Here is a 24,270-nt window from a genome sequence, read left to right as displayed (position 1 = left end):
TGATCTAGTGACCAAAAATCCCCCTTTAGAGAGTAACAGCTTCTTCACTCAACATGACAATGAACCTACAGGAAAAAATGGATTTTACAGTATATGACAAGTCAACATCCCGCTGTTCCTTCAAAGAAGCTGAAATTTCAAAAAATTCCGAACAAATCTCTCCACGTAAACTTTGACTCAGCGTCTCCAGAAACGACCATGCTGCTTCTGCTCTTGCATTCGCCTGCACCATTGGAACCAAATTCTAGTCAGCCAGATAAACTCCGAAACATCAGATCGCGTAGAGCATTGTGGTTGTGTAAATTTTTAAGTGCAACCAGAGAACAACAGATTTAACGTTCTTTTTCCTTCAGCGTTCTCACGACATTTTAACCAGCCAAAAATCAAATGGATTTGAAGAACAAAAAAAATGTCAGACATCGTGCCCCTGAAAAGAATAATTTGCATCTGGCCCTTTCTTTTCTTCATCTACAACATTTCCAAAAGGCACTGCCATCTGGTTCTCTGTGTTATGAAACTCTTTGCACAAGAGATTATCACCATGATTATAGCAACTATCGGCTATATGACTTGCAAATTCCAAGAAAGCAAAATACAATTTACAAAGGAACTTTACCGCTGATGATCTTTAGAGCGCTCAATGAACTCTTTTGCAATATCACGTCCCTGATATGAAGCTAGCACAGGTCGAATGTCGGCAGGTCTATGTCGAGCAACGTCTGCCTCAAACCAAGAAAATCGTAAGTACTGACACAGTGACACTGCATGTGGTCTTAGATGGTTATAATATATTGAAGACGGCATAATAATATGATAATACCAGGCCACTTACATTCGAGAAATGGAAGAAGATCCAAAAGTGCTGTATCATCCTCTTCAAGCGTCCATGGCTTAATAGGTACACTGTTTTCTGGCTGGAGGGTACTTTCAAGTGCATGACCACTCACATAAAGAATCTTAGCGGGATCTCGGTTCAGCTTTGAGAGATCCTGCCATAAAGAACTACAATTTACTAACATCATCAACTAACAAGAATCCTAGAGTTAGAAGTACAATTATATGAGGACCCTAGAAAGCATCCGTCAGGACAATACTTTGCTGCTAGGAAAATGTAAAATAGAAGTCCATTACATTTTCTAGGAAAGGATATTCTTTTTCTTTTCTTTTTTTGAGGAGGGCACCCTAGTCAGCAATTGCCTAGGTGAGTTTGGTAGGTGAAATTACCCTCTTGCCCTCCCTCAAAAAAAAAGAAAAGGAAAGGATATTCTAGACTTCGTGTACTTAACCTATATTCCAGCTTCGTGAAGCCAGAATCTCTAGCTCAGTTACTTTTAGTCTTAATGAAAAAATACCCAACAAAGAAAGATATAGGGACATAATCTGTCCCTGGAACTAGTGCAGGTACATCACCATATATCAATCTCCTCTCACCAAAAAAAGAGGAAGCATATATGAGTGGAAAAATGAACGGCGACATAACTAAAGCAATATTTGAGGGGGCTGTTAAAAAATAAATAAAAAATATTTGAGGGGAAAAAAAATACTTACTCTGAAATGCTTCCCATCTTGATATCTAGTTGCACTCCTGTTTAGCCTAAACCGTATGCAGTGTTTTGGATCCAATCTCTCAACCACCGGATCAACATACTGCACCATTAAAGCAGAAACTGTCACTAATAATGAAGTACAAAAAGGAAGTGGTAGCACGCTTTAGGGAGGGAAAATTTGGAATTACCATAGGGAGCTGGTCAGAATACACCACAATTTCATAAAATTGAGCCATATGTTCCAAAAAGGCATCAACTCCAGGTCTTTTGAATGTTCGCCAGCCTCTGTCGCGCTGTAAACGACCGAAAAACCCCCAAACAAAACAAAAATGCTATCAAGATGACGTAACAAGGATTCAATCCTTCATGCTAAACTCCTTTCCAATTCGATGTGGGCAAGAATATGCCTGTCCATGGACCTGATTCCCGATTATAAAAAAAAAAGGGGCGGATCCAATCCCAATCCGACAGGATCAGAAACCTAATTTTCACATATTGGGATCTGAATCCGGAAAATCAGATATCCGATCCGATTCAGTTAACCTATTCAAAAATTCAGATCACAAACCCACAAATAGATCACTTGAGAATATTAGAATAACATCGAATATGTAAATCTTCGTAAACACGTCGGATCGGATATATCTGAATCCAATCTGTTAAATTTTGGATTATTGAATTCCAGTCACACTGATTATCGGATCGGATTACAGTAATCGGATTCGGATTAACATTAGATCATACTCTAATAGAATCTGGATCTAATCTGGTCCATTGATAGGCCTAGCCAGGAATACAAGAAAGTAGGCCATATGCGGTCAGGGGTAACAGGACAAGCGTATTTCATAATGATGAAGAATAAAAACAAATCAACACTGTACGACAACATAACCAAACTGCTGGTTTGATCCACATAACCAACAAAAATAGCTAATAAGTAAACTATCTACGTCACATGTTTACCTTCCAATCAGAGTATATTAATGTCTCATTTAGATCTAGAACAAGCGTGAACACATGCTGCTCCATGGGGTGCAAATCTGGGAGGAGCTTATCTGAGGTTGGTTCAGTAAAGCCCTATAATGAAGAGATGGTAAGTGCAAAGGTAAACAAACTGGAAGGGGTAATATACTTGTAAAGTTACTCACTCGAACATGTTCTTCGGTCAACCTCCTCAAATCCAAGTAAAGTTCAACCAACTTAGCTGGTACTGGATATCATAACAAAGAAATATTAACAAAGTAACAAGTCACGGTAAGATAGCAATGACAATGATTATGCTCCAGTTATGCAAGTTGTGCCAAATAAAAATTGAAGTGTTCAACAACCGCCACAACATTATCAGTGACTTCCAACCTTATGAACTACTTCAACTGAAAACATAGCAATAGCCCCAGAATACGTCTATATGATAATCTGGCATGCACCAGAAAATGCTCACGTACAAGTTCTTCCGCTAGCATTTTCAGAAAAGATTCCCTTCTCCTGTGCCCTGGGTTATGTGAAAAATACACAGGAGATGCAGGATGTTGGCACACTTTTTCAGTTCACCAGCACACAAAGAACATGAATGTTTGTGAAGAATCCCCTCTCTCCCTCTCATATATAGCAGTGACTCACTAAAAGTGCAGAGGGTGCGACATTGTCAATACTAGATGTGTTAGTATACACTAAAGTACAGAACCAAAACCACCTTCAAAGTATTGCAATTGTCCTAGATAGAAGTTAAAATTCTTCTTCCATCTGTACAACACAAGACTAAAAACAACGCCAAGTATTTAACCCCTAAATTTAACAAAGTAGTACTGGAAGGTTAAACTCCAATATAACTGGATTGGAAAAACAAAAATCAGTAAAAGGACAAACGCAATCTCAAAGGAGCAAAATCTATAGAATTGAATATATCAGAATTTAAAGACCTCACCTGTCATTGCAGCAGAGTAAAGCAAAGCTTGAAATTTCTGAACAAAACAGATCAATGAGATTGCATTATTCTGTGATGACTTTACTTTCCAAAATATTGAAGTAGCTAAAAGCAAAAGCAACCACTGAAAGTGCAAAGGGGTCCAACACAGTTGATGATAACAAAGAGAAGTAATCAAATCTTTATGGTGAAAATAAGAACGAGAGTGGTGCGGCAGCAGAATTTTGTATAACAGACGAACTAGATGAAAAAAAGAGCAAATAAGCCCAGACCAAGAGAAATGAGCAATAAAGGCAGTTAGGGACATTTTTCCCTCTTCATCTTGCAAAGCTTCGAACTCCGCCTGGTTTGTGCTTAGAGCCTTATCTTTATTTTTCAGCCGGTCCCAAGTCCGAATAAAGGAGGAGGGTTGTGCGTTAGGTAGCTGATAGCCAGCACGTAAAAAGCCCGTCAGATCTCTATGACATGAATCCAAATATGAAAACGAGACATGCTAGGGCGTTCCCTTTAAGCGACGCGTTGTGCCTGCCTTCGGGTGCTTCGAAAATTGAGCAAGGGGCGCCACACCGGAGCCTGGGTGTGGTGATAAGTGAGCAAGGGTTCCCGCGCGTACGTGGACGAGCACAGGTAAAGAAGCTAGCCCAAGATTATAGGATTTGTTTAGCAACTTGGAATATAGGAACATTAATGGGTAAGACTAGGGAGCTAGTTGACAACATGCCTAAGAGGAAGATTAGTATAATTTGTCTTCAGGAGACTAAGTGGGTAGGGGAGAAAGTTAGGGAGATAGAGAACACAGGTTATAAGCTTTACTATACGGGTAAGGATAGACATAGAAATAGAGTAGGTATCGTAGTAGATAAACACCTGAAAGATTCGGTAGTTACAGTCACGAGGAAAGGAGATCAAATTATTTTAGTTAAACTTGTGATCGGAGGGAGCATAGTTAATATTATTAGTGCTTACGCACCCCAAGTAGATTTGGATGATCTTACTAAAGAGCAATTTTGGGAGCAGATGGATGATGTGGTTTAAGAGATACCTTTTGGGGAGAAGCTATTTTATAGGAGGCGATTTCAATGGTCATGTGGGAGTGCATAAGCAAGGGTATGAGTGCATGGTGGCTTTGGTTTTGGTGACCTTAACGAAGGTGGTCAGAGGATTTTAGATTTTGTAGTAGCTTTTGACCTTATAGTGGGGAATACTCTCTATAGGAAGCGAGAAGAGCATTTAATTACCTTTAAGAGCAGAGCTAATAGAAGCCAAATTGACTACTTTCTTGCTAGAGGTGCAAACCGCTTGACATGTAAGGATTGTAAGGTTATTCGCAGAGAGTGTCTAGTGGCACAGCATAGACTTTTGGTGTTAGATATTTGTCTCAAGGGGAATATTAGAAGGAGAAAAGAAACTAAATGCCCACGGATTAAATGGTGGGGCTTAAGAGGGGAGAAACTAGAGGTATTCAAGGAAAGAGTGTCTCAAGAAGTACGGTGGGGAGTGGAAGGAGATAGTGACAACATGTGGAATACCATAGCTGATGGAATTAGAAGAAGATCAAGAGAAGTTCTTGGGGAGTCGAAGGGAAAAGGTTCAATTTCTAAAGAGACATGGTGGTGGAATGACGAGGTTCAAACCAAGATAAAAGCCAAGAAGGAGTGCTTTAAAAAGTGGCAAAAGGACCGAAATGAGGAAAGTTTCCAGGGTTATAGAAAACCATTAGGGATGCTAAGTTGAAAGCCTATGAGAATTTCTACGCTAGACTCGATAGTAAAGATGGAGAAAAGATTATTTATAAACTTGCCAAGTTGCGAGGAATGAGAGCTAAAGATGTTTCTCAAGTTAAATGTACAAAAGATATTGATTCGATGGTGTTGGTAAAAGACGAGGCGATCAAGGATAGATGGAAGTCGTATTTTGAGAAGTTGTTAAATGAGAAACATGAAGGAGGCTTTGGTGGGGAGGAAGAGTATGTACCTGACGAGAACATAAAATATGAATTTTATCGGAGAATACAAAAGTTTGAAGTGGTTAAAATTTTGAAAAGGATGAAACCGGGTAAGGCCTCAGGACCAGATGACCAGATGGTATCCCTATTGAAGTGTGGAAAAGTCTAGGTGACCTGGGGGTGACTTGGTTGACAAAATTGCTTAACAAGATTATTATGACTAGGAAGATGCCCGACGAATGGAGAATGAGCACTCTAGTACCTATCTATAAGAATAAAGGGGATATTCAAAACTGCAACAACTATAGAGGTATTAAATTGATGAGTCATACGATGAAGTTGTGGGAAAGAGTTATTGAGCATCGCTTGAAGATGGTGACTACCGTGTCAGAAAAACAGTTTGAGTTCATGCCTGGAAGATCAACCATGGAAACTATCTACCTATTAAGGAGAATGGTAGAAAAACACAAAGCAAAGAAGAAGGATCTCCATATGGTTTTCATAGACTTAGAAAAGGCTTATGATAGGATGCCTAGAGACATCATATGGTAGGTTCTGGAGAGAAAGAGAGTGACCAAAGGGTATATCGAGGTGATTAGAGACATGTATGAAAGTGCCGTCACTACCATTCGATCATCAGTAGGGGAAACGAGTGAATTCTCAATCACTGTAGAATTGTATCAAAGGTTAGCCTTGAGCCCGTACCTTTTTGCCTTAGTTATGGATGAATTGACAAGACAATTTCAGGAGGATATTCCATGGTGTATGATGTTTGCAGATGACATTGTCCTCGTAGATGAAACTACTAGAGGTGTGAATACGAAACTAAAAATTTGAAGGGAAACATTAGAGTCGAACGGTTTCCGAATAAGTAGTAGTAAAACTGAGTATATGGTGTGCAAGACAGCAAGTTTAGTAGTACTAGCAGTGCGCACGAAGAAAGAGTGAAGATGCCACTTAGGCTCAATCATTAATAGAGATGGAGAGATTGCCGATGATGTGACCCATAGGATCCAAGTGGAGTGGCTTAAATGGAGGAGTGCTACTGGTGTACTGTGTGACGAGGGTACCCATAAAATTGAAGGGAAAATTCTATGGAATTGTCATCAGACTAGCGATGCTTTACGGGACAGAATGTTGGCCTATTAAGAAACAACAGGTGAATAAGATGAGTGTAGTTGACATGAGAAAATTGAGGTGGATGTGTAGTAAGACTAGAAGAGACGGGATTAGAAATGAAACGGTTCGTGTGATGGTAGGTGTAGCACCCATAGAAAAAAAGTTGAGAAAAAATAGGCTAAGGTGGTTTGGACATGTCTACCATAGACCAGGAGATGCAGTAGCTAAGAAAGCGGATAGGATAGCTTTGGGTAGCAATGCTACAGGGAGGGGTAGACCTAAATTGACATTAGATGCTGTGGTGCGCAACGATATGAATATAGTAGGTTTGCATGAACAATTGGCCCTTGACAGAGCTCAATGAAGGAAAATGATTCATGTAGCCGACCCCAAGTGATTGAGACTTAAGGTTCGGTTTGGTTTGGTTTGGTTCATCTTGCAAAGCTTCCAGTTAGGTCTCTCAAACCATACAAAATAACAGGAGTAGAGGAGGAAGTACTCCTCCAACACCTGAATGTAAAATATATTCAAGCACCCATGAACCATACCACATCAGGTACAGCTGTTCATTTAAAGTACATTCTGAACTACCCTCATAATAACTGTAATGTCACCATCCCTTTATAAGTACATTGCTAGCGAACAACTGCGCAAACCAGAATCCTGAGATTCAAATTCTAGCCTCATCTGACGGAATCTATTTCCAGAACTGCATTGGAAAGAAGGCGGGGAAAGGAAAAAAAAATTAACATGTTGGCACTTTCTCCTAGCAACTAATATATAATATATCGGACTATGTGCTCGCCCTGATTTAGTCATATAGGAGCTGATATTAAGGAAAAATGTTTGAAACTTGACTCCACCTAATATTAATTGCTTCAGGAACAATGGACAAAGAATGTCAACTATTAGAAGAATAAAAAAAAAAAACCACACATGGTTGGAAGTTGAAGCACTTCCTCTCTTCCAACTTTTAAAGAGCAAGGCTACCTTAACAACAAAGACAAACATAATAACACCTGAACAATCCAAAACAAAAAATACTACATCAGACTCACATCAGATCCAGATGCATCATCCCCTAGTGTATTTTTTGCAGGTGCACGCAAAGCCTTTGTCTTCTCATCTACTTCGTCCAATGTATATGCTGCAAAAAATGAACAAATCAATGTTTCAAGTGCAAGCCAAAAATCAGCATCAGTTGCCCCTCTTTATTTGACTCCACTGACTTTGGATCACTCTGTACCCCAAAAGAAGTTTACTCAAATGTCTAGAAACTGTATTAAAATACCAAAAAATGAACGAATCAATGTTTCAAGTGCGAGCCGAAAATCAGCATTGCTTGGCCCTCTTTATTCGACTCACACTGACTTTGCGTTTGCCCAACTGTCTAGAAACTGTACCAAAATACCAAAATTTGCAAGTAAAATCTCAGACATTCAGGTAAAGGCTTGCTCTTATTTAACTCACAACTCCCAAGACTTAAAAAAAATCAATTGATGAATGTATCCTAGGTTGCAAGACTTGAACGCGCAAAACATTGTTTTAAAGCTATAAGCCAGGAGAGACACCAAATAAGGGACAAAGGTAGTGAACCGATTTGTTTTCCGTCAATATCCGGATTCATTTCCGTTGTGGCCTTAAAGGCAGACCTAGCGCAACGTTAAAGCTGCCCCACTGAGGCTTGAAGGTCACGGGTTCGATTCTCGAAACAGCCTTTCAACTTGTAAGGCCAGGTACATCAACCCTTTCCCAGGCTCTGCATATGCAGGAGCTTTGTAATATATGGTAAGCCTTTTTAATCTCAGGATTCATTTTCCTCTCCAGTAATTTTGATTCAATTCACAATAATTCAATCCACACAGAAATACGTACACATTCGTGAATTACTGAAAAATATATTCATAGTGCACATTCATAACGATGTATATCTCTAATTAGACGCAAGTGAAACAAATAGAATACATAACTCCAAAGTCCAAACCATTCAAGCACAAAAGGAGACGAAAAAAACATCAAGTTTTAGGTCAAATTCTATCACAATCTTGAGTAGAAAAGCAACATAGTCATAAACATGTAGTATATCTCTAATTAGACACATATGAAACAAATAGAACACATAATTCCAAGCCATTCAAGCACAAAAGGAGACAAAAAAACTATAAAGATTTAGGTTAACTGCTATCAAAATCTTGCGCACGCAAGCAAAGCATCAAGGTTTAGGTTAAACGCTACGACACTCTTGCGTAGAAAAAAGCAACTAACTAACCGTAAGAGGCGTAACCAGCAGTGGCAACACCGCCTGTCAGGGCAGCGACGAGCGTGTACTTGAGGAAACTCCACGACTTCTTCTCCGGCGAATCCGGCGGCGGAATTGAAGAATCCGGCGGCGGCGGAGGGCGGTCGTAGTCGTTGGCGAAGGAGGAGGAGGTGGTAAATGGTTCTTTGTGAGGATTTGAAGTGAAGTCAGAGTAACGGCGTCGATTGTTCTTGGTAATGAGGGATAGAAGTCGAGACCGAGCTATTGCAGACATTGTCGGTGCTTCAATCAGCGTTTTGCATAAGCTTTGATAGAGTGAGAGAGAGTGAAGGAGGGGAGGAGAGAGAGAGAAGGGTTGAAGTAGGGTTTTGCGTGGGAATTTGATGGGAGGGAGGGAGAGAGAGAGAGAGAGAGAGAGAGAGAGTCGATTGGAAAATGAGGTGTCACGTGCGAGAGAATTCTTTTGGTGGGCCCAAAATGCCGACGTTGAAGCCTTTTAATACAAGGTCGGTGTTGACAATATTGGGCTTCCAGCCCGCCCATTTAAGGCCTTAGCATCATATACCTTTCTATGGGCCGAAGCTTTCCCGACCCAATAAAAGGCCCAAGTAAATCATGATTGATGATCAAAAATTGAAATAAATAAATGATCAAAGAAAATAATACAAAGGAAAAAGGTTGGACTCAAGGATTTTGGTTAAAGTTAAATAAGGCTTGAGAATTACGAGAATGCTCATTTTGGGGTTAGTTCATACGGGGCTTTGTCTTGGTTATAATTGGCCTTCCGCTAGTAGATAGAATGATTGGTCTTCGGAGATTAGACGATGTACGTGTAAGCTGACTTGAGCTCCTAAAGTTATCTAAACAGACCCAACATAACAACTTCTCACATCAATACAAGATATTTGTAATGAATTCCGTTTTGTAAGTGCTATTAGGCATACATCAATGCAACTTCTCTTCTTCTTCTTTTTTTTAAAAAATTATTTTTTAGAACTTGTATGAAGAGGTACCCCTAAATTTTGGGAAGTTGATGTTCCTATGGAAAGTGCTCTCTAGAACAACTCCCAATTTGGTAGGTATCCCTGGGCACGTAATGAGGCATTGGAAATCAAAAATCAGTAGTCAAGCTAGCTTGCGGTGCGGCTAGCCTAGGAACGATAGCGGATGGGAGGGAGCTAGTGCACCCCCTATAGTGGAATTACGAGCATTCCCCCATGTGGCTAGAAGAAATGAGACATTGAAGCCATACAATCAAGCAAAAGTCATGTCACGCCTTGCCTAGCCCGTTGGCAAGAGGATTCTGTCATATCATTATAGGAAACATCAAATTTGCAAGTTGGTGATATAACCGATCAACCACCACTAATTGCTCAAGGTCGTGACTTGGCCTGTCCAATGGCCTTGCAAGAGGCTAGGTGGAGATTTTTCCACAAATTAACAGCATTTAATACAAGAACCCATAAACCCCTCTGTCACTTAGATTGCCCATCAAGAAACCTCAATTAATTTCTGGAAACGTTTTTGCGAATCCTTCACACAACTATAAATACTGGAGCAATTCGCCCTGTTCCTTAATATTGATTCATTGAACTCCCCAACCCGAAAAACCCTGAAAATCCAGACCAAACCAATCCACCACGAACCGATTTCGGTCCCCCGAAGAATAATTCGGACGGAATTGGTGTGCATCAGTTCTAGATCCAAAATCCCCGACCGACCCGAACCGATTTCACCCCTGCTCTTCCTCAGCTACTTGTTGAAAGAAGAGATGGGTTTGACTTGGTTTCTTAATTCTGCACACACTTTGGTTTCTGGGCACTCAACTCATGATGTCAGAAATCAGACACAAGAAGCTGCTCTGAGCTTCGAAATCACAACAAAGGGTGTGGTGCCTGAAGGGTTCCAAATGCCTCTTCACTATCCCAGGTACAAAAGGGAAGATTATGAGAAGATGGAGGAGTTGAAGATTGACTTGCTTCTCAGAGAATATGGGATTGGTTTCAAAGGTAGCCTTGAAGAAAAAAGGAATTTTGCCATTGGAGCATTCTTGTGGCCTGATCAACTTTCATAAGCTCGTTTTCAACCTCCAATTCCATTAATGTCGCGCATTAAGTGAGCTTTTTGGTTCGGATTGGTCTCGTAGTTTTATCGTACTCAAAATAAACCTCGATCATGTAGTGTCGTTTTTTATGCACTTTGTTGTACGTACTTGGTTTTCGTGTCTGTTATTTTGCTTTTGTGTACCTTTTATCCATCCAAAAACTCAGAAATGTGCTGCCATGAGGCCTTGATCCCAGGGAATTTTGCCCTGAATCTTTGATAGTATTAAAACAACAGGGCACTTATAAGTTTGATTGACCAAATGTTGAAATCAATTAGCAATTGTCTAATGACTTTGTAACCATGAATTCAAGATCAGATTTTTCCTTTTCTAAAGCTCCTCGCTCATGGTTCTGCCCTCAAAAACCTTAGGAGAATCGGACAAAATGGGTATGAGAAAACAACCAGAGAGCTTGTCGCTTTTTTAATGATCATTTTTTTAGGGTTGGTGCGAGATTTGAAACGGAGTCTAACTCTCCCTCAGAGTTCACTTCCATTAAAGATACCGAACCAAGTCTCAACTGAAGTGAAATCCGCCCCCTTTTAATTCACAAGGATAAGGATGAGCAGAGCGAAATCGTGTTGTCAATGGCGCTAGAAAAGCAGGATGGGTTGGGCTGTTCATATAGTACTAGATTATAAGGAACCGCTAAAGGGTTATCCAATCATTTACTTGAGGCTCGAAATCAGCCAAGATACGCGCTGACAGTCCTCAAACTTCTTCGTGATATCTCCATGGCTAAGGAAGGAATAGGATCCCCTTTTGTTGCCCCAAAAAAAAGGACTGGAGCCCACCACAATAATTCCCTCCCCCTTCCTTTTGTCATTCGACTTTCCATAATTTCCATGGCTAGGAACATTCCATACAAATCCCTACAAAAATGAATCTCATTTTGTAAACCCCAACTTGAATCTTGATCAAATAAGAAGACGCAAAATTTCATTTAGCATACACCATTTAAGACATATTCACATACTTATTATTGTCAGCCCATTGAACTGATTTTAGAATTTTCCTTTAACAAATTCTTTTGAACTTACACCTCCAAAGATTGATGTGCAGTTTGCCATATTTGTATTTTGAGCTACAAAAATGGTAAACAATCTCAAAATATTGCAATAGAAAACCAAAAATTTGTATATTGGTCACGGAAATTCATAAAATACACTACAAAAGTTCATAACTTTGATTCTTTTCTTTTCTTTTTTTTTAACTTGTGCCTTTCTTTTTATCACAAATTTTATAAATAACATCACAAAAAATCATAAACAACCAAAATAAGTAATCAATTAGGGTGTATTCCACCAACTAAAATAAGTATTTATTTTTCAAATAAGTACTTATTTTTTGAATTAAAGGTCATGCATTGTGGGATTGGAGGTTAGTGTTGTGCAGCTGCTGGCACAGCACTGTGTTGCGCGGCTCGGATGCCGTCTGTTCGACAATTCAACGGTTTAAGTTTCATCTCGACAATAAACGATACCTGTTGCGTAAATCAAAAAATAAGTACCTAGTAGTAAAAAATAAAAATCTTGGTGAAACGGACCCCTACATAGGATTAACTAAGAAGAGAAGTAACAGTGATTGACACGAAATGGTATTCTCAAATCACCACGTGTTATTTGTCTTTTATCCAATTTTTTTGCCCTTTTTCTCCTCTTTTAAGGCTTAGTTAAAGACTCAAAGTTGTGTCTAGACAGGTTGGTTGTTTTGGCAACTGGTCCAAACCCATTGTTGACACGTACTAAGAAGGAGTTCATTAAAGTGTCTTTGGCATAAAGGAGGGTAAAGGAGGAAAGGAACTATTCACTCACATTTAAAGATGTATTCTTGACAAATATAAAAAGGTGAAAATGATTCTTTTTGGAGGAAATATCAGTGTGGAATATAGAAGAAGATCTCCCCCATATATGATTATATATATATATATATATATATATATATATATATATATATATATATACGGAACGGTTCAATGGACACCCTAAAAAAACACCTAAAAAAACACCCATAATCTCAATCTCATAGTTCCCGATCAAATTTTTATGATCCGAACCGTTCAATGTGTGCAGAATGTGATTTTAAGGGTACCCGCAAGAAATTAGCAAAAAAAATGACCGGGAAAGGTTTGATTTGAGCAGTTTTTATTTGAACCGTTCAATAAAAAACTGTTCGAAACTGTTCGGATCAAGTCCTTCCCGGTCATTTTTTTTGCTGATTTCTCGCGGGTACCCTTAAAATCACGTTCTGATCACATTGAGCGGCTCGGATCATCAAAATTTAATCCGGAACTATGGGGTGTTTTTTTAGGTGTTTTTTTAGGTGTCCCCGGAACCGCCCCGATATATATATATATATATATATATATATATATATATATATATATATATATATATATATATCCCTCATGTGAAGTAAAATAGGACCGGTCGATCACGAGTTCATTTGACGATTCAAACAGTTTATTTTGTAAGTCTTCAAGTGTGTTTAACATCCATGTAAAAAACCAAGTTCATTGGATATCAGTATCCATTTGAACGAATCGTATTTGTCACAAGACAAACAAACAGTCATGACCATTTATTTCCCTTTAGATAAACATGATTAGACCAAGTTTATACCAATTTTTGATAAACTTGATTTTTGGCTTGAACGTTATGCGCATGGAGCCCTGCTACATGAATCGCTTGGATCGTGAAATAGTACCGTGATAATTCCCTCTATTTATCACTTTAGGGAGCACATAAGAAATCAGCACACGAGAGAAATCTTAACTTGTGGGATATAACTTGAAACCATTTTTTTCGCCAACGTTAAGAGGGTAGATGAGGGGGCCATCGACGTAGCTCCTAGCTAAATCGGATGGAATGATTATAGTGCTTTTGTGTTTGCAATGGATTCGAAAAAAATAACTCATAATTTTCTATATATCACCCTACTAAAGTCATGCAACTAGCCAATTAGTACAAACAAGTTTGATTTGCGACTGCGTGAACAAGAATTGAAGCTGCTTTGTCAACTCGTCTACCACCCAAGTGGTATATATCTTTAAGGCATGAACCCAAATACCCATTTACTCCAATCACATCTCTCTCTCATTTAGCCAAAAAAAAACAGTCAATCTCAAATTGGTTAAGATGAAGACCACTCTTACTTCTGGGGGGTGTGACACCTAACCACTTCAAAGAAAATCAGCTCCCCTCTGTAACTTTGGTCCACCACACAACACTCAAATTAAAGGGGAAATTATTTGCCCAAAGAAACCATAAATGGGTAGTTTTGTCATTTGTGCCTCCCAAATTTTGGCCCAACAAGGGTGTTTTTGTCAAACTACCCATCCCCACCCTATATATATAAGACATCCCTCCTGCATGTTTCTTCACAACCAACCTGCCTCATAACTCATACAAGAGAGAGAGAGAGAGAGAGAGAGAGAGAGAGATGGATCAAGTTCAGTACCACAACCAGAGTCTAACTCATTCCATGACATCTCTATTTCTAAAAAGAGCTACACAGTTGCTACTCTCAGTTTCTGTGTTCTCCTTCTTCTTCCATTCTAAGTTCCACTTCTCCACATTTTCTCTCCAATTTCTAATGGACAAAAACTGCATTTTCCTCATTTTTAATGGAATCCTAATGCTCCTTGCTAAAACCTCTGGCTTCATCAGTCTTTCCCCAGCATCCGATTCTAACCCCGGATTATCCAATAAAACTGGAGATACTGAAAATGGTTTGATTGAGAAAGATGTTTCCTTCGAAAAACCCGGGCAATTAGAGGAATACCCAATGGGAGGAGAAAGTGAAGACTCAAATTTCGTTTTTGAAGATAAAGAGGAAGAAGCACCAAATGGGCTTTTGAACAGCACTTTAGGTGTAATTCCAGTTATAGAAAATCAGGAGTGTGAGAAAGAGTTGGATTCTATTGGTTTTTTCATCAAAGAAGCAGAAGCAGCAGAAGCAGAAGCAGAAGAAGAAGCAGCAGCAGCAAAAGCAGAAGAAGAAGAAGAAGAAGAAGAAGAAGAAGAAGAAGAAGAAGCAGAAGCAGCAGCAGCAGCAGCAGAAGAAGAAGAAGAAGAAGGGTTGTTGAGTACAGATGAATTGAACAAGAAATTTGATGAATTCATAAGGAGGATGAAGGAAGGAATCAGGATAGAAGCTCAACAACAACTAGTCATGGCTTATTAATTAATATAATCACTTGGAAATCATTGTGAGGAAGAAGTGTAACAACTGCTGCATACGGTCTCACAAGATGATGTGCAAATTACTAAAATGCATTCATCTTGTGACATAGTCGTCGTTTGAAATTATACGTAAGATGTGACTTTGTGTATCGTAAAAACGTAATATATATCATGCATGATCCTTTCGCCCCCTTTATTTTTTTATAGCCAGATGTCAAAATTAGCTTACGCACATTTCAAATAATTTTGGAACTCTGAAATTAACGATCGAGAAATATTTAGTGGCTCCGATGGGTTTTTACGAGCTCGAGGGACTAAGGTCTTTTACTTGGGTCAAACTTACCCCTTGGGTTTCATGAGCTTTGTCATTTGGGGATTTCTTTGTTGGGTACTGTACTTCGTGTACAAATGATTTCTGCTTTGTTTTGTCTTTTCTTTGTGTTTCGTTTTCCCTTTTCCCCTGTTTTTTTTGCTTGCGGTAGGAAGTGGAAACTTTGGGTGAAAGCAATAAATCTTTAGTCATGTAAGTGTGTAATAAGAGAAAATCTTCTTTACAGCTGTTCCGTAAAGAAAAAGTTACGGAGCTCAATTGCGACTGTCCAAAGTGTTTTTGAACGATTCAAATTGAAAACCAATTATGACCGGTAATAATTGATTGTGATTAACTTTTTCCCGAAAAAATTTCATTAAAATCTGGACCGTCCAAAGCCCAAATAGACGCGCGAGATTGAACAGCTCTGTGAAAAAGACACTCTCCTGTAATAAATATCTTTTTGGCCTCTTTTGCTTTATTCTTCTTCTTTATATGCTTCTTTTCTACTCTAGCCATGGCTTTCCGTTACCCTGAAGAACTAATCATTGGTTTGGTTTACTAGTGCAAAGGTCATTTAAGTTAAAAAGAAGAAGAAGAAGAAATATCTGAGCCAGTTTGTTGTCTCTGTAAGAGTTGAATTATGCGTTTGAGCCACGCGTTAATCCGAGCCTAAAAATGTGTGCTGGATGAAAGTGAAACCCACGTAAGTATGCAATGGACTAAGTGAAATTCACATCTCTCTCTCTCTCAGTCTCTCTCGCGCATTTGCTAAACGGCTAGGTGTGCGCAGTAAGCGTGCAGGTTAATGACGGATTTGGTGAATTGATCCGGTGGGGGTGCAATATAAGCCAATGGCAATGGCAAAACATGGGTGCAGCACCGTATATTTGACACTATTTCATTGCTACAAATTTAGCTTTATGGGTGTGGATGCTCTTAATCTATTGAGCTAAAGCTTCATCCATATATAGACCTTGGAGCCATTGTCCCTTCTGCGAGTCTCTATAGATCTGGTAATAGAAAACACTCGCTCCGGTCTCAGTTCATAAAATTGGTCCCGTTGTGCAATTTTCGAGCTTAAAAGTAATGTACTTATCATAATATTTTTTCAATTTTTTTCGGACTGTTGGAAAGATTTCATCGAAATCTATAAAAGAAAAAACAATAAAGTAAAATATGACAGAATTTCTAACTCCATTATGGAAACTGATTTCCATTGTTAGGTGGATTGTTAATGTCATAGGGGTGAGCATGGTCCGAATTAGTTCGGTTTTACACTAAACTAAGAACCAAACCAATATTTATGGATTATGAACTTGGAGAACCAAACCAACCCATAAAAGACATTGAACCAAACCAATCCAAACCATTAAAATACGGTTCGGTTTCGATTTTAAACCACGGTTTTGAGAAGATAGAGGACTTGTTAGCTGGGCAAGATATGAATGCCCTTTAGGTTTACCATGTTAACTTTATATAGAATAAGAACTGTATAGAAAGTTAGGGTAATTAGTCTTGGTAGTGAAGGAATTATAGAAATATGAATGGAATTGGTTTTCATGTATAGAAATTTAGGAATTGGACAGTGGATCTGGTGATCCCATGTGCTTTTTGTGTATAATAAATTAATAACCGTAGGAAATTAGGAATGAGTTGTAATATATAGAAGCTTAGTCTAAATTAACTTGGCAGCAAAAGAAAACTAAATATTGTGGTAGATTTAATAGGATCAATAAAGTATGAAAGTCCATGTAAAAAAGAAGAAGTATGAAAGTAGTTGATCACTAAGGCTCCCATATTTATTGGGTGACTAATAATTAAATTACATATACATATATATAACTCTATATATAATGATTATACGATTCAGATCAATTTGGAACAATAACCGTGAACGTGAATTCTCAAACCAAACCATATAACGCGGCTTCTAATTGTTTTAAACCATACTACTAAAAGACCAAACCAAATCTTTCAGTTTGGATTGATTTAGACTGGATTTATGATTTGGCGGATTTTTTCTCACCCCTAGTTAATGAGCCAGTGTGATAAAGAATAACAGACAAAAATAGAAGTGTACTTTCAAAAGTGGTAGTAGTAGTATCTAACACTTGGAAAGCCAGCCTGTTGCTGTTACTTGGAGGGTTCTTCTTCTTCTTCCATGAAAATGACAAATAGGAGGTACTGTAGTAACAAGCAAAATACAATAATTACACAACTTTTTCTTTTGTCTGTTGGGTCGGTTTGAAATCGATGCTTGTTAGGTTTGGGAGGAGAATTTCAATTTTTGGAAAGGAAGTCTAATAATGATAGATGTTAAAAAAAAAAAAAAAAATGGCCATAGCCACTGCCATAAGTTGGCACCAAAAAATGTGGAGGAGTGCTAGGTATCCAGAAAGATTATTTAGAAATTATCCCGAATTTTGAAAATCAATGGTCTAGATTGACGATTCTAGACCATCGATTTTCAAATTCGGGGTTCAATTTAAAAATTCGGGATTTTCAAATCAATGGTCCAATACATATAATTTCCACTTTCTTGTTCATAGGTTCTATTCCCTTCTTCTTCTTTTTTCAGTTGTGATTGGTTATGTGACGAGAATGGCTATATACATCCTTGGTTCCAAATGTGAACCAATTTTGGTATTGTGCCATTGGAGCTCCAAGTTCTATACTGTGATTTCAAATATGAACCATTGGACTTGCACGTTTGTTTGCGGGACGGACGAAGTGGGATTGGATTAGTTATCCACGAGACTCGTTTATCTTAGACCCGGGGATGCTGCTGATCGAGCGAAGCAGCTCCCTACCGAGCGGGTGTAGAACGGCCAATTCGGCCTTTCATCTCGGCACGTACGGCTCGGATCAAATCTGAGCGCATACAAATCGTATACAAATCTGAACTGTCTTTTAATCGATTAAGATTCGAGCCGTCGATTGTCTACAGGTAGTCCATAGAGACGGTGGGATCGATAGAATGGACTTGGATGGAAAAATGTTGGAAAAAAAAAAAATTGAATTGTACAATTATGACAATTCAATCAAGTCACAACAAAACATGGGATAGGACAGTACACATTATGCTACGTTATTTTTGAGGGTCTAAAGTGACCACACTTCGAACTTTAGCTCAGGGCTGGCCGAGCTTGTTCACCAGAATCACCAATCCTCTAAAAGAAAAAAACTCAACTAGAAGAGGAAAACAGTATCAGCAATAAGCAAGGAGCTATAGAAAAAAAAAGTTTAACTTTCTTTGTCGAAAGAGACTAATTACTAATTAGGTTGTCATCTTCCTTGCATTATGCAGCATAAGTGGCCGACGAAATTCCTTTAAGATCTTTACACTCATGTGGTTGCAAAATCATTGCTTTCCAGTTTCCTCCACCTGTGGGTTTGCATCACAAAGCAAAGCAGTTCCCCTGTTTAAATGAGGCCTTCCCCGAGATTCGATTATGGCTGATAAACGAATCAAGCTATTTGAGTTGGAGTTCACTCGTGAAAATCTCGTTTAACATTGACGAAAGGAGCTTAGACATGTTTTATAATCTCGTCAATCAAACTTTCAAACGAAACTCAAATAAGATACTACTCGTATGGTTCAACTTTCTGACATTCAAAAAATTCAAGGTACTCGATATTAACTCGTGATTGGCTCGATTACAACAAATTTTACAAATTCATGTTGAAAGATTATATGGCCCAGCATTAGGATGGGCAATCCTCTACATCTAAAGATCAATCTCCCCTAATTTAATGCACGTTAAGCCGAATAATATTGCCTTGAGATTCATCTAACACTTTGATCTCAACAACTTACATCACATGTAGTTAGTTGGTAGTTTTTTTTTTTTTTTTTTCCAGTAAAAAGGGTAGGTTGGATTGAACCAGCGTAGCGATTGCCGATCAACTGGGAAATCCACTTGACCTAGAATGTTTATACCACGACGTCGTGGGCTACTTAACCAGGCTCACCGAAGTGCAAGTTAAATAGAAGTCTCTTCCCCCAATCATTTGGTCATCCAATACAGTAACTCGAGGAGTGTCTAGTCGAATGTGAGTGTGGGACAGAGCATGGCCTGACAATTCAATGAATGGGAGTGTCTACTTGAAGAAGATAGATATAGAGAGAGAGAAAATAAGGGGATAGAACCAATAGAAACGAGTGTTTCTTGGGTGTGATTGATCATTGGAGCCTGGGGATATTCAAACCAATCTGTCTGTCAAACAGAAGCTATGGCTGGGGTTGAGTTATTTCCTTATTTGGCGGGGCAGGTGAACTGCAGAATTGGATGGTGAAGACAGATCTGTTTGAAGGTGTTTGATGCATGTGAATCCTTCATTAGTTTATGGGAGCTACGTGTATCTGATGACTCCGAACACGTGTTAAACCTTTAATTCAGATTTTCAAAAAGTGTCTTCATCCACATGTATACATGAACAGATCTTTTGTTCCTTCTCGTGCCCCTTTTTTAGTCAAAATCATTTCTTTTCTTTTTCGAAAGTATTAGGTAGACTTAAAAAAAATCTTAACAAATCAATTGTGAAAAAAGTTATTTCATGCACATGCGGGAGTGCCGTTAGGCTTATATCAATATAACTTCTCTCTTTTAGAGTCACACAATCAGGTGGGGTTAGGGCAAGTCCAATGGGAGCCTCATCTGGGGCTATATCCATTAATTGAAACAAGAAAATTCTACTCCCTCCGTTCCGATTTGTTTGTACCCTTTTTGACTTATACATGTCTCAAATTGACTGTCCAATTTCAAAATCAATAGCTCAAATTATGTAAAAATTTTGACTTATACATGTCCCAAATTGATTGTCCAATTTCAAAATCAATGGCTCAGATTCTGTAAATTTTCCAATCAATAGATTAGATTTGGTTTTCTTAATAAGTTGAAAAATAGAGATTGAACAAATAAATCGGAACGGATAGAGTAAAATTTTGGAGTTCCAATGGGAAGCCAAAATTGATTCTAAAATGGCACAATTCTATAATTGAGTCAACGTAATCGTGTGGATCCTTTACATTTGTTGTATCTAGCAGTGCTTCCCATCTCTTATCTTTTCCTTCAGAGAAGGAATATATCTAAAGAACCAAACTATTGGGCATCGCTTGAGAGATATTTTATGTTAAATTTACTATTTATATTCTCTCAAAAACACACAATTTCATGGAGTATGATTCTAATCCTTTAAAACGCTCTGCACTCTTTCTCTCAATTCTTGCACTGCGGTCGCGTTCTCGTTCTCGCGAATTTTAGTAATTTGGAATATGTTTCAATGACACTTTCACGCACCATCTCGTCCACCCACACACGAATTATGTGACTTATGTTCTAACATGTATTTTCATTATCTCAACTCCAAATCCAAGGTGCCAAAAATACATTTAAAACAAACACCAATACAATATTACTAAATTTTTAAAACTACTAGTAGTAGTATTTAATTTTTTTACACATCATTCCTCATGGCTTTATGAAAAAAAACACGAGCCATGTTCAGATTAAACAATCAAAAAAAGAAAAGAAAAGAAAAAAAGGTGCCATTCTTAGGGGTACATGTAACTATGTAAGGTTCAAGAATAATAAGCGCCCTAGGGCGGCGGATAAACGGAGATGGAGCTGTAATTGTAAGAATATTCCGGCGGTGGCGGCAGGCAGTACCTCGAATGGGTGTCGCACCACAGGCCGCCTTTGGCCTCGAGCAATCCCCTTCTTCCCCAGTGTGGTTGCTCAATCGCCCGGCCATATCCGTGATACTGACCATAACTGATGGCATATGGACCGTATGGTTTATCCATATCGTCGCGATAGTGTTGGGATCGGTTTGGTACCACGGGACTATTGAGCTGAACCCACTTGAGTTCTGCGTGTTTACCGGATGTCCCTACGGCCCGAAGAAGTATGTTTGGGTCCACCTCTCCCGATATCTTTGCCAGGCCTTCCTCTGCATCTATTGTCATAGAATACACTCCCGGAAATAATAGATCCAAAGAAAATGCTACATCTTAGAATTTTTCTGAACAGAACGATATACGTTAGTAGAACTTTAAAAAGGTTAAGACGCCCGAAGGTACGCTTGCGCGCACAACATGGTTGCTTAGAAAACACTTCCATATCGATCACCACCTATCTTCCAGTATGGCCGTTTCCGATGATATGGATACACAAACACACGTAAGGTCATACGAAGATTACCGGAAATGGAACGCAGCACTTGGATGGAAAAATGTTGGAAAAAAAATAAATTGAATTGTACAATTATGACAATTCAATCAAGTCACAACAAAACACGGGATAGGACAGTACGCATTATGCTACGTTATTTTTGAGGGTCTAATGTGACCACACTTCGAACTTTAACTCAGGGCCGGCCGAGCTTGTTCACCAGATTCACCAAAAAAAAACTTAACTAGAAGAGGAAAACAGTATCAGCAATAAGCAAGGAGCTATAGAAAAAAAAAGAGTTTAGCTTTCTTTGTTGTTTAAAGAGACTAATTACTAATTAGGTTTTCATCTTCCTTGCATTATGCAGCAAAAGTGGCCGACGAAATTCCTTTAAGATCTTTACCCTCATGTGGTTGCAAAATCATTGCTTTCCTCCACCTGTGGGTTTGCATCACAAAGCAAAGCAGTTCCCCTGTTTAAATGAGGCCATCCCTGAGATTCGATTACGGCTGATAAACGAATCAAGCTGTTTGAGTTGGAGTTCACTCGTGAAAATCTCGTTTAACATTGACGAAACGAGTTTAGACATGTTTTAAAATCTCGTCAATCAAACTTTCAAATGAAACTCAAATAAGATACTACTCGTATGGTTCAACTTCTGACATTTAAAAAACTCAAGGTACTCCATATTAACTCGATTACAACAAATTTTACGAATTCATGTTGAAAGATTATATGCCCCAGAATTAGGATGCGGCAATCCTCTATATCTAAAGATCAATCTCCCCTAATTTAATGCACGTTAAGCGGAATAATATTACCTTGAGATTCATCTAACACTTTGATCTCAACAACTTACATCACGTGTAGTTAGTTGGTAGTTTTTTTTTTTTCCTCAGTAAAACGGGTGAGCTAGATTGTACCAGCGTATCGACAGCGATCAACCGGAGAATCCACTTGACCTAGAATGTTTATACTAAGCCATAGCCGACCCGGCCGGAGAAAAAACATTGATCCGTCACAACGTCATGGGCTAGTTAACCAAGCTCACCAAAGTGCAAGTGAAATTGAAGCCTCTTCCCCCAATCATTTCGTCATCCAATACAGTAACACGAGGAGTGTCTACTCGAATGTGAGTGTGGGACAGAGCATGGCCTGACAATTCAATGAATGGGAGTGTCTACTTGAAGAAGACAGATATAGAGAGAGAGAAAATAAGGGGATGGAACCAATAGAAACGAGTGTTTCTTGAAGGGGGGGTGTGATTGATCATTGGAGCCTGGGAATATTCAAACCGACCTGTCTGTCAGACAGAAGCTATGGCTGGGGCTGGGGTTGAGTTATTTCCTTATTTGGCGGGGCAGGTGAACTGCAGAATTGGATGGTGAAGACAGTGACTTTGAAGTAACGACCAAGGGGTCACAAAAATTGCGTGAACGGGGAGGGCGAGCATGAGGGCGTCTATACAGATAAAATATGCAAGAGCGAGGATTGAGAGCGCTAGACATTTTGAAGGACTAATATGTGACTAAGGTTATGACCATTGGATGAAAAAACGCAAAACCCTAAAAAAAGGAAAACCCGTCATGGAGAAGTCCGTATGCACGGATTTGGACACAGATCTGTTTGAAGCTGTTTGATGCATGTGAATCCCTCATTAGTTTATGGGAGCTATGTGTATTAAATGACTCCGAACACATGTGTTAAACCTTTAATTTCGATTTTCGAAAAGTAATGTCTTCATTTGCATGTATACATGAATAGATCTTTTGTTCTTTCTCGTGCCCATTTTTAGTCAAAATCATTTCTTTTCTTTTTTGAAAGCATTAGCTAGACGTAAAAAAAATCTTAACAAATCAATTGTCAAACAAGATATTTCATGAACCTGCGGTAGTGCCATTAAACTTATATCAATACAACTTCTCTCTTTTGTCGGGGAAAAAAAAAAAAGCAATGCCCAACAGTCTTAGAGTCACACAATCAGGTGGGGTTAGGGCAAGTCCAATGGGGAGCCTCATCTGGGGCTATATCCATTAATTGAAACAAGAAAATTCTACTCCCTCCGTCTCGATTTGTTTGTCCCCTTTTTTGACTTATACATGTTCCAAATTGACTGTCCAATTTCAAAATCAATGGCTCAGATTATGTAAATTTTTTGACTTATACATGTCCTAAATTGATTGTCCAATTTCAAAATCAATGGCTCAAATTATATAAATTTTCAAATCAATAGATTAGATTTGGTTTCTTTAAGAAGTTGAAAAATCGAAATTGGACAAACAAATTGGGACGGAAGAAGTGAAATTTTGGAGTTCCAATGGGAAGCCAAAATTGATTCTAAAATGGCACAATTCTATAATTGAGTCAACGTAATCGTGCGGATCCTTTACATTATGTTGAATCTAGTGCTTCCCATCTCTCGTCTTTTTCCTTCAAAGAATATCTGAAGAACCAAACTATTGGGCATCGCTTGAGAGATATTTCTTGTTAAATTTACTATTTATATTCTCTAAAAAACACACAATTTCATGGAGTATGATTCTAATCTTTTAAAATGCTCTGCGCTCTCGCTCTCAATTCTTGCACTGCGGTCGCGCTCTCAATCTCCGCTCTCTCGGATTTTAGTAGTTTGGAATGTGTTTCAATGACACTTTCACGCACTGTCTCGCGCACCCGCACACAAATTATGTGACTTAGCTTC

General features: G+C 38.7%; 2 protein-coding genes across 2 annotated transcripts; one reads left to right on the top strand and one right to left on the bottom strand.

Moving 5' to 3' along the window:
* Positions 1-5: 5 nt before the first annotated feature.
* On the bottom strand, positions 6-9,225 carry LOC131323172 (mitochondrial import inner membrane translocase subunit TIM50). Its single transcript, XM_058354853.1, has 10 exons — positions 8,805-9,225; positions 7,594-7,682; positions 3,472-3,508; positions 2,696-2,757; positions 2,511-2,624; positions 1,736-1,840; positions 1,549-1,647; positions 833-989; positions 617-719; positions 6-223 (listed from the first exon to the last, which is right to left on the bottom strand). Exons 1-10 carry the CDS (start codon positions 9,067-9,069, stop codon positions 178-180), a joined length of 1,077 nt encoding a protein of 358 aa, XP_058210836.1. The 5' UTR covers positions 9,070-9,225; the 3' UTR covers positions 6-177.
* Positions 9,226-10,239: 1,014 nt separating this feature from the next.
* Positions 10,240-11,158, top strand: LOC131322486 (uncharacterized). Its single transcript, XM_058353819.1, has one exon. The coding sequence runs from the start codon at positions 10,567-10,569 to the stop codon at positions 10,867-10,869; it is 303 nt and encodes a 100-aa protein (XP_058209802.1). The 5' UTR covers positions 10,240-10,566; the 3' UTR covers positions 10,870-11,158.
* Positions 11,159-24,270: the final 13,112 nt, after the last annotated feature.

This window comes from Rhododendron vialii, chromosome 4a (assembly GCF_030253575.1).
Source record: "Rhododendron vialii isolate Sample 1 chromosome 4a, ASM3025357v1".
NCBI classification, from domain to species: domain Eukaryota; kingdom Viridiplantae; phylum Streptophyta; class Magnoliopsida; order Ericales; family Ericaceae; genus Rhododendron; species Rhododendron vialii.
The sequence above is the reverse complement of the archived record's forward strand: the minus strand, read 5'-3'. Positions and strand labels throughout refer to the sequence as shown.

Excerpts from the sequence above, each read along its gene's own strand:
- LOC131322486 (XM_058353819.1), top strand. The coding sequence starts at position 10,567 with ATGGGTTTGACTTGGTTTCTTAATTCTGCACACACTTTGGTTTCTGGG.
- LOC131323172 (XM_058354853.1), bottom strand. The coding sequence starts at position 9,069 with ATGTCTGCAATAGCTCGGTCTCGACTTCTATCCCTCATTACCAAGAAC. Across the intron at positions 3,509-7,593 it reads ATGATGCATCTGGATCTGAT|AAATTTCAAGCTTTGCTTTA; the intron begins GTGAGTCTGATG and ends TGTTTTGTTCAG. Across the intron at positions 990-1,548 it reads AAGATGGGAAGCATTTCAGA|GATCTCTCAAAGCTGAACCG; the intron begins GTAAGTATTTTT and ends TCTTTATGGCAG.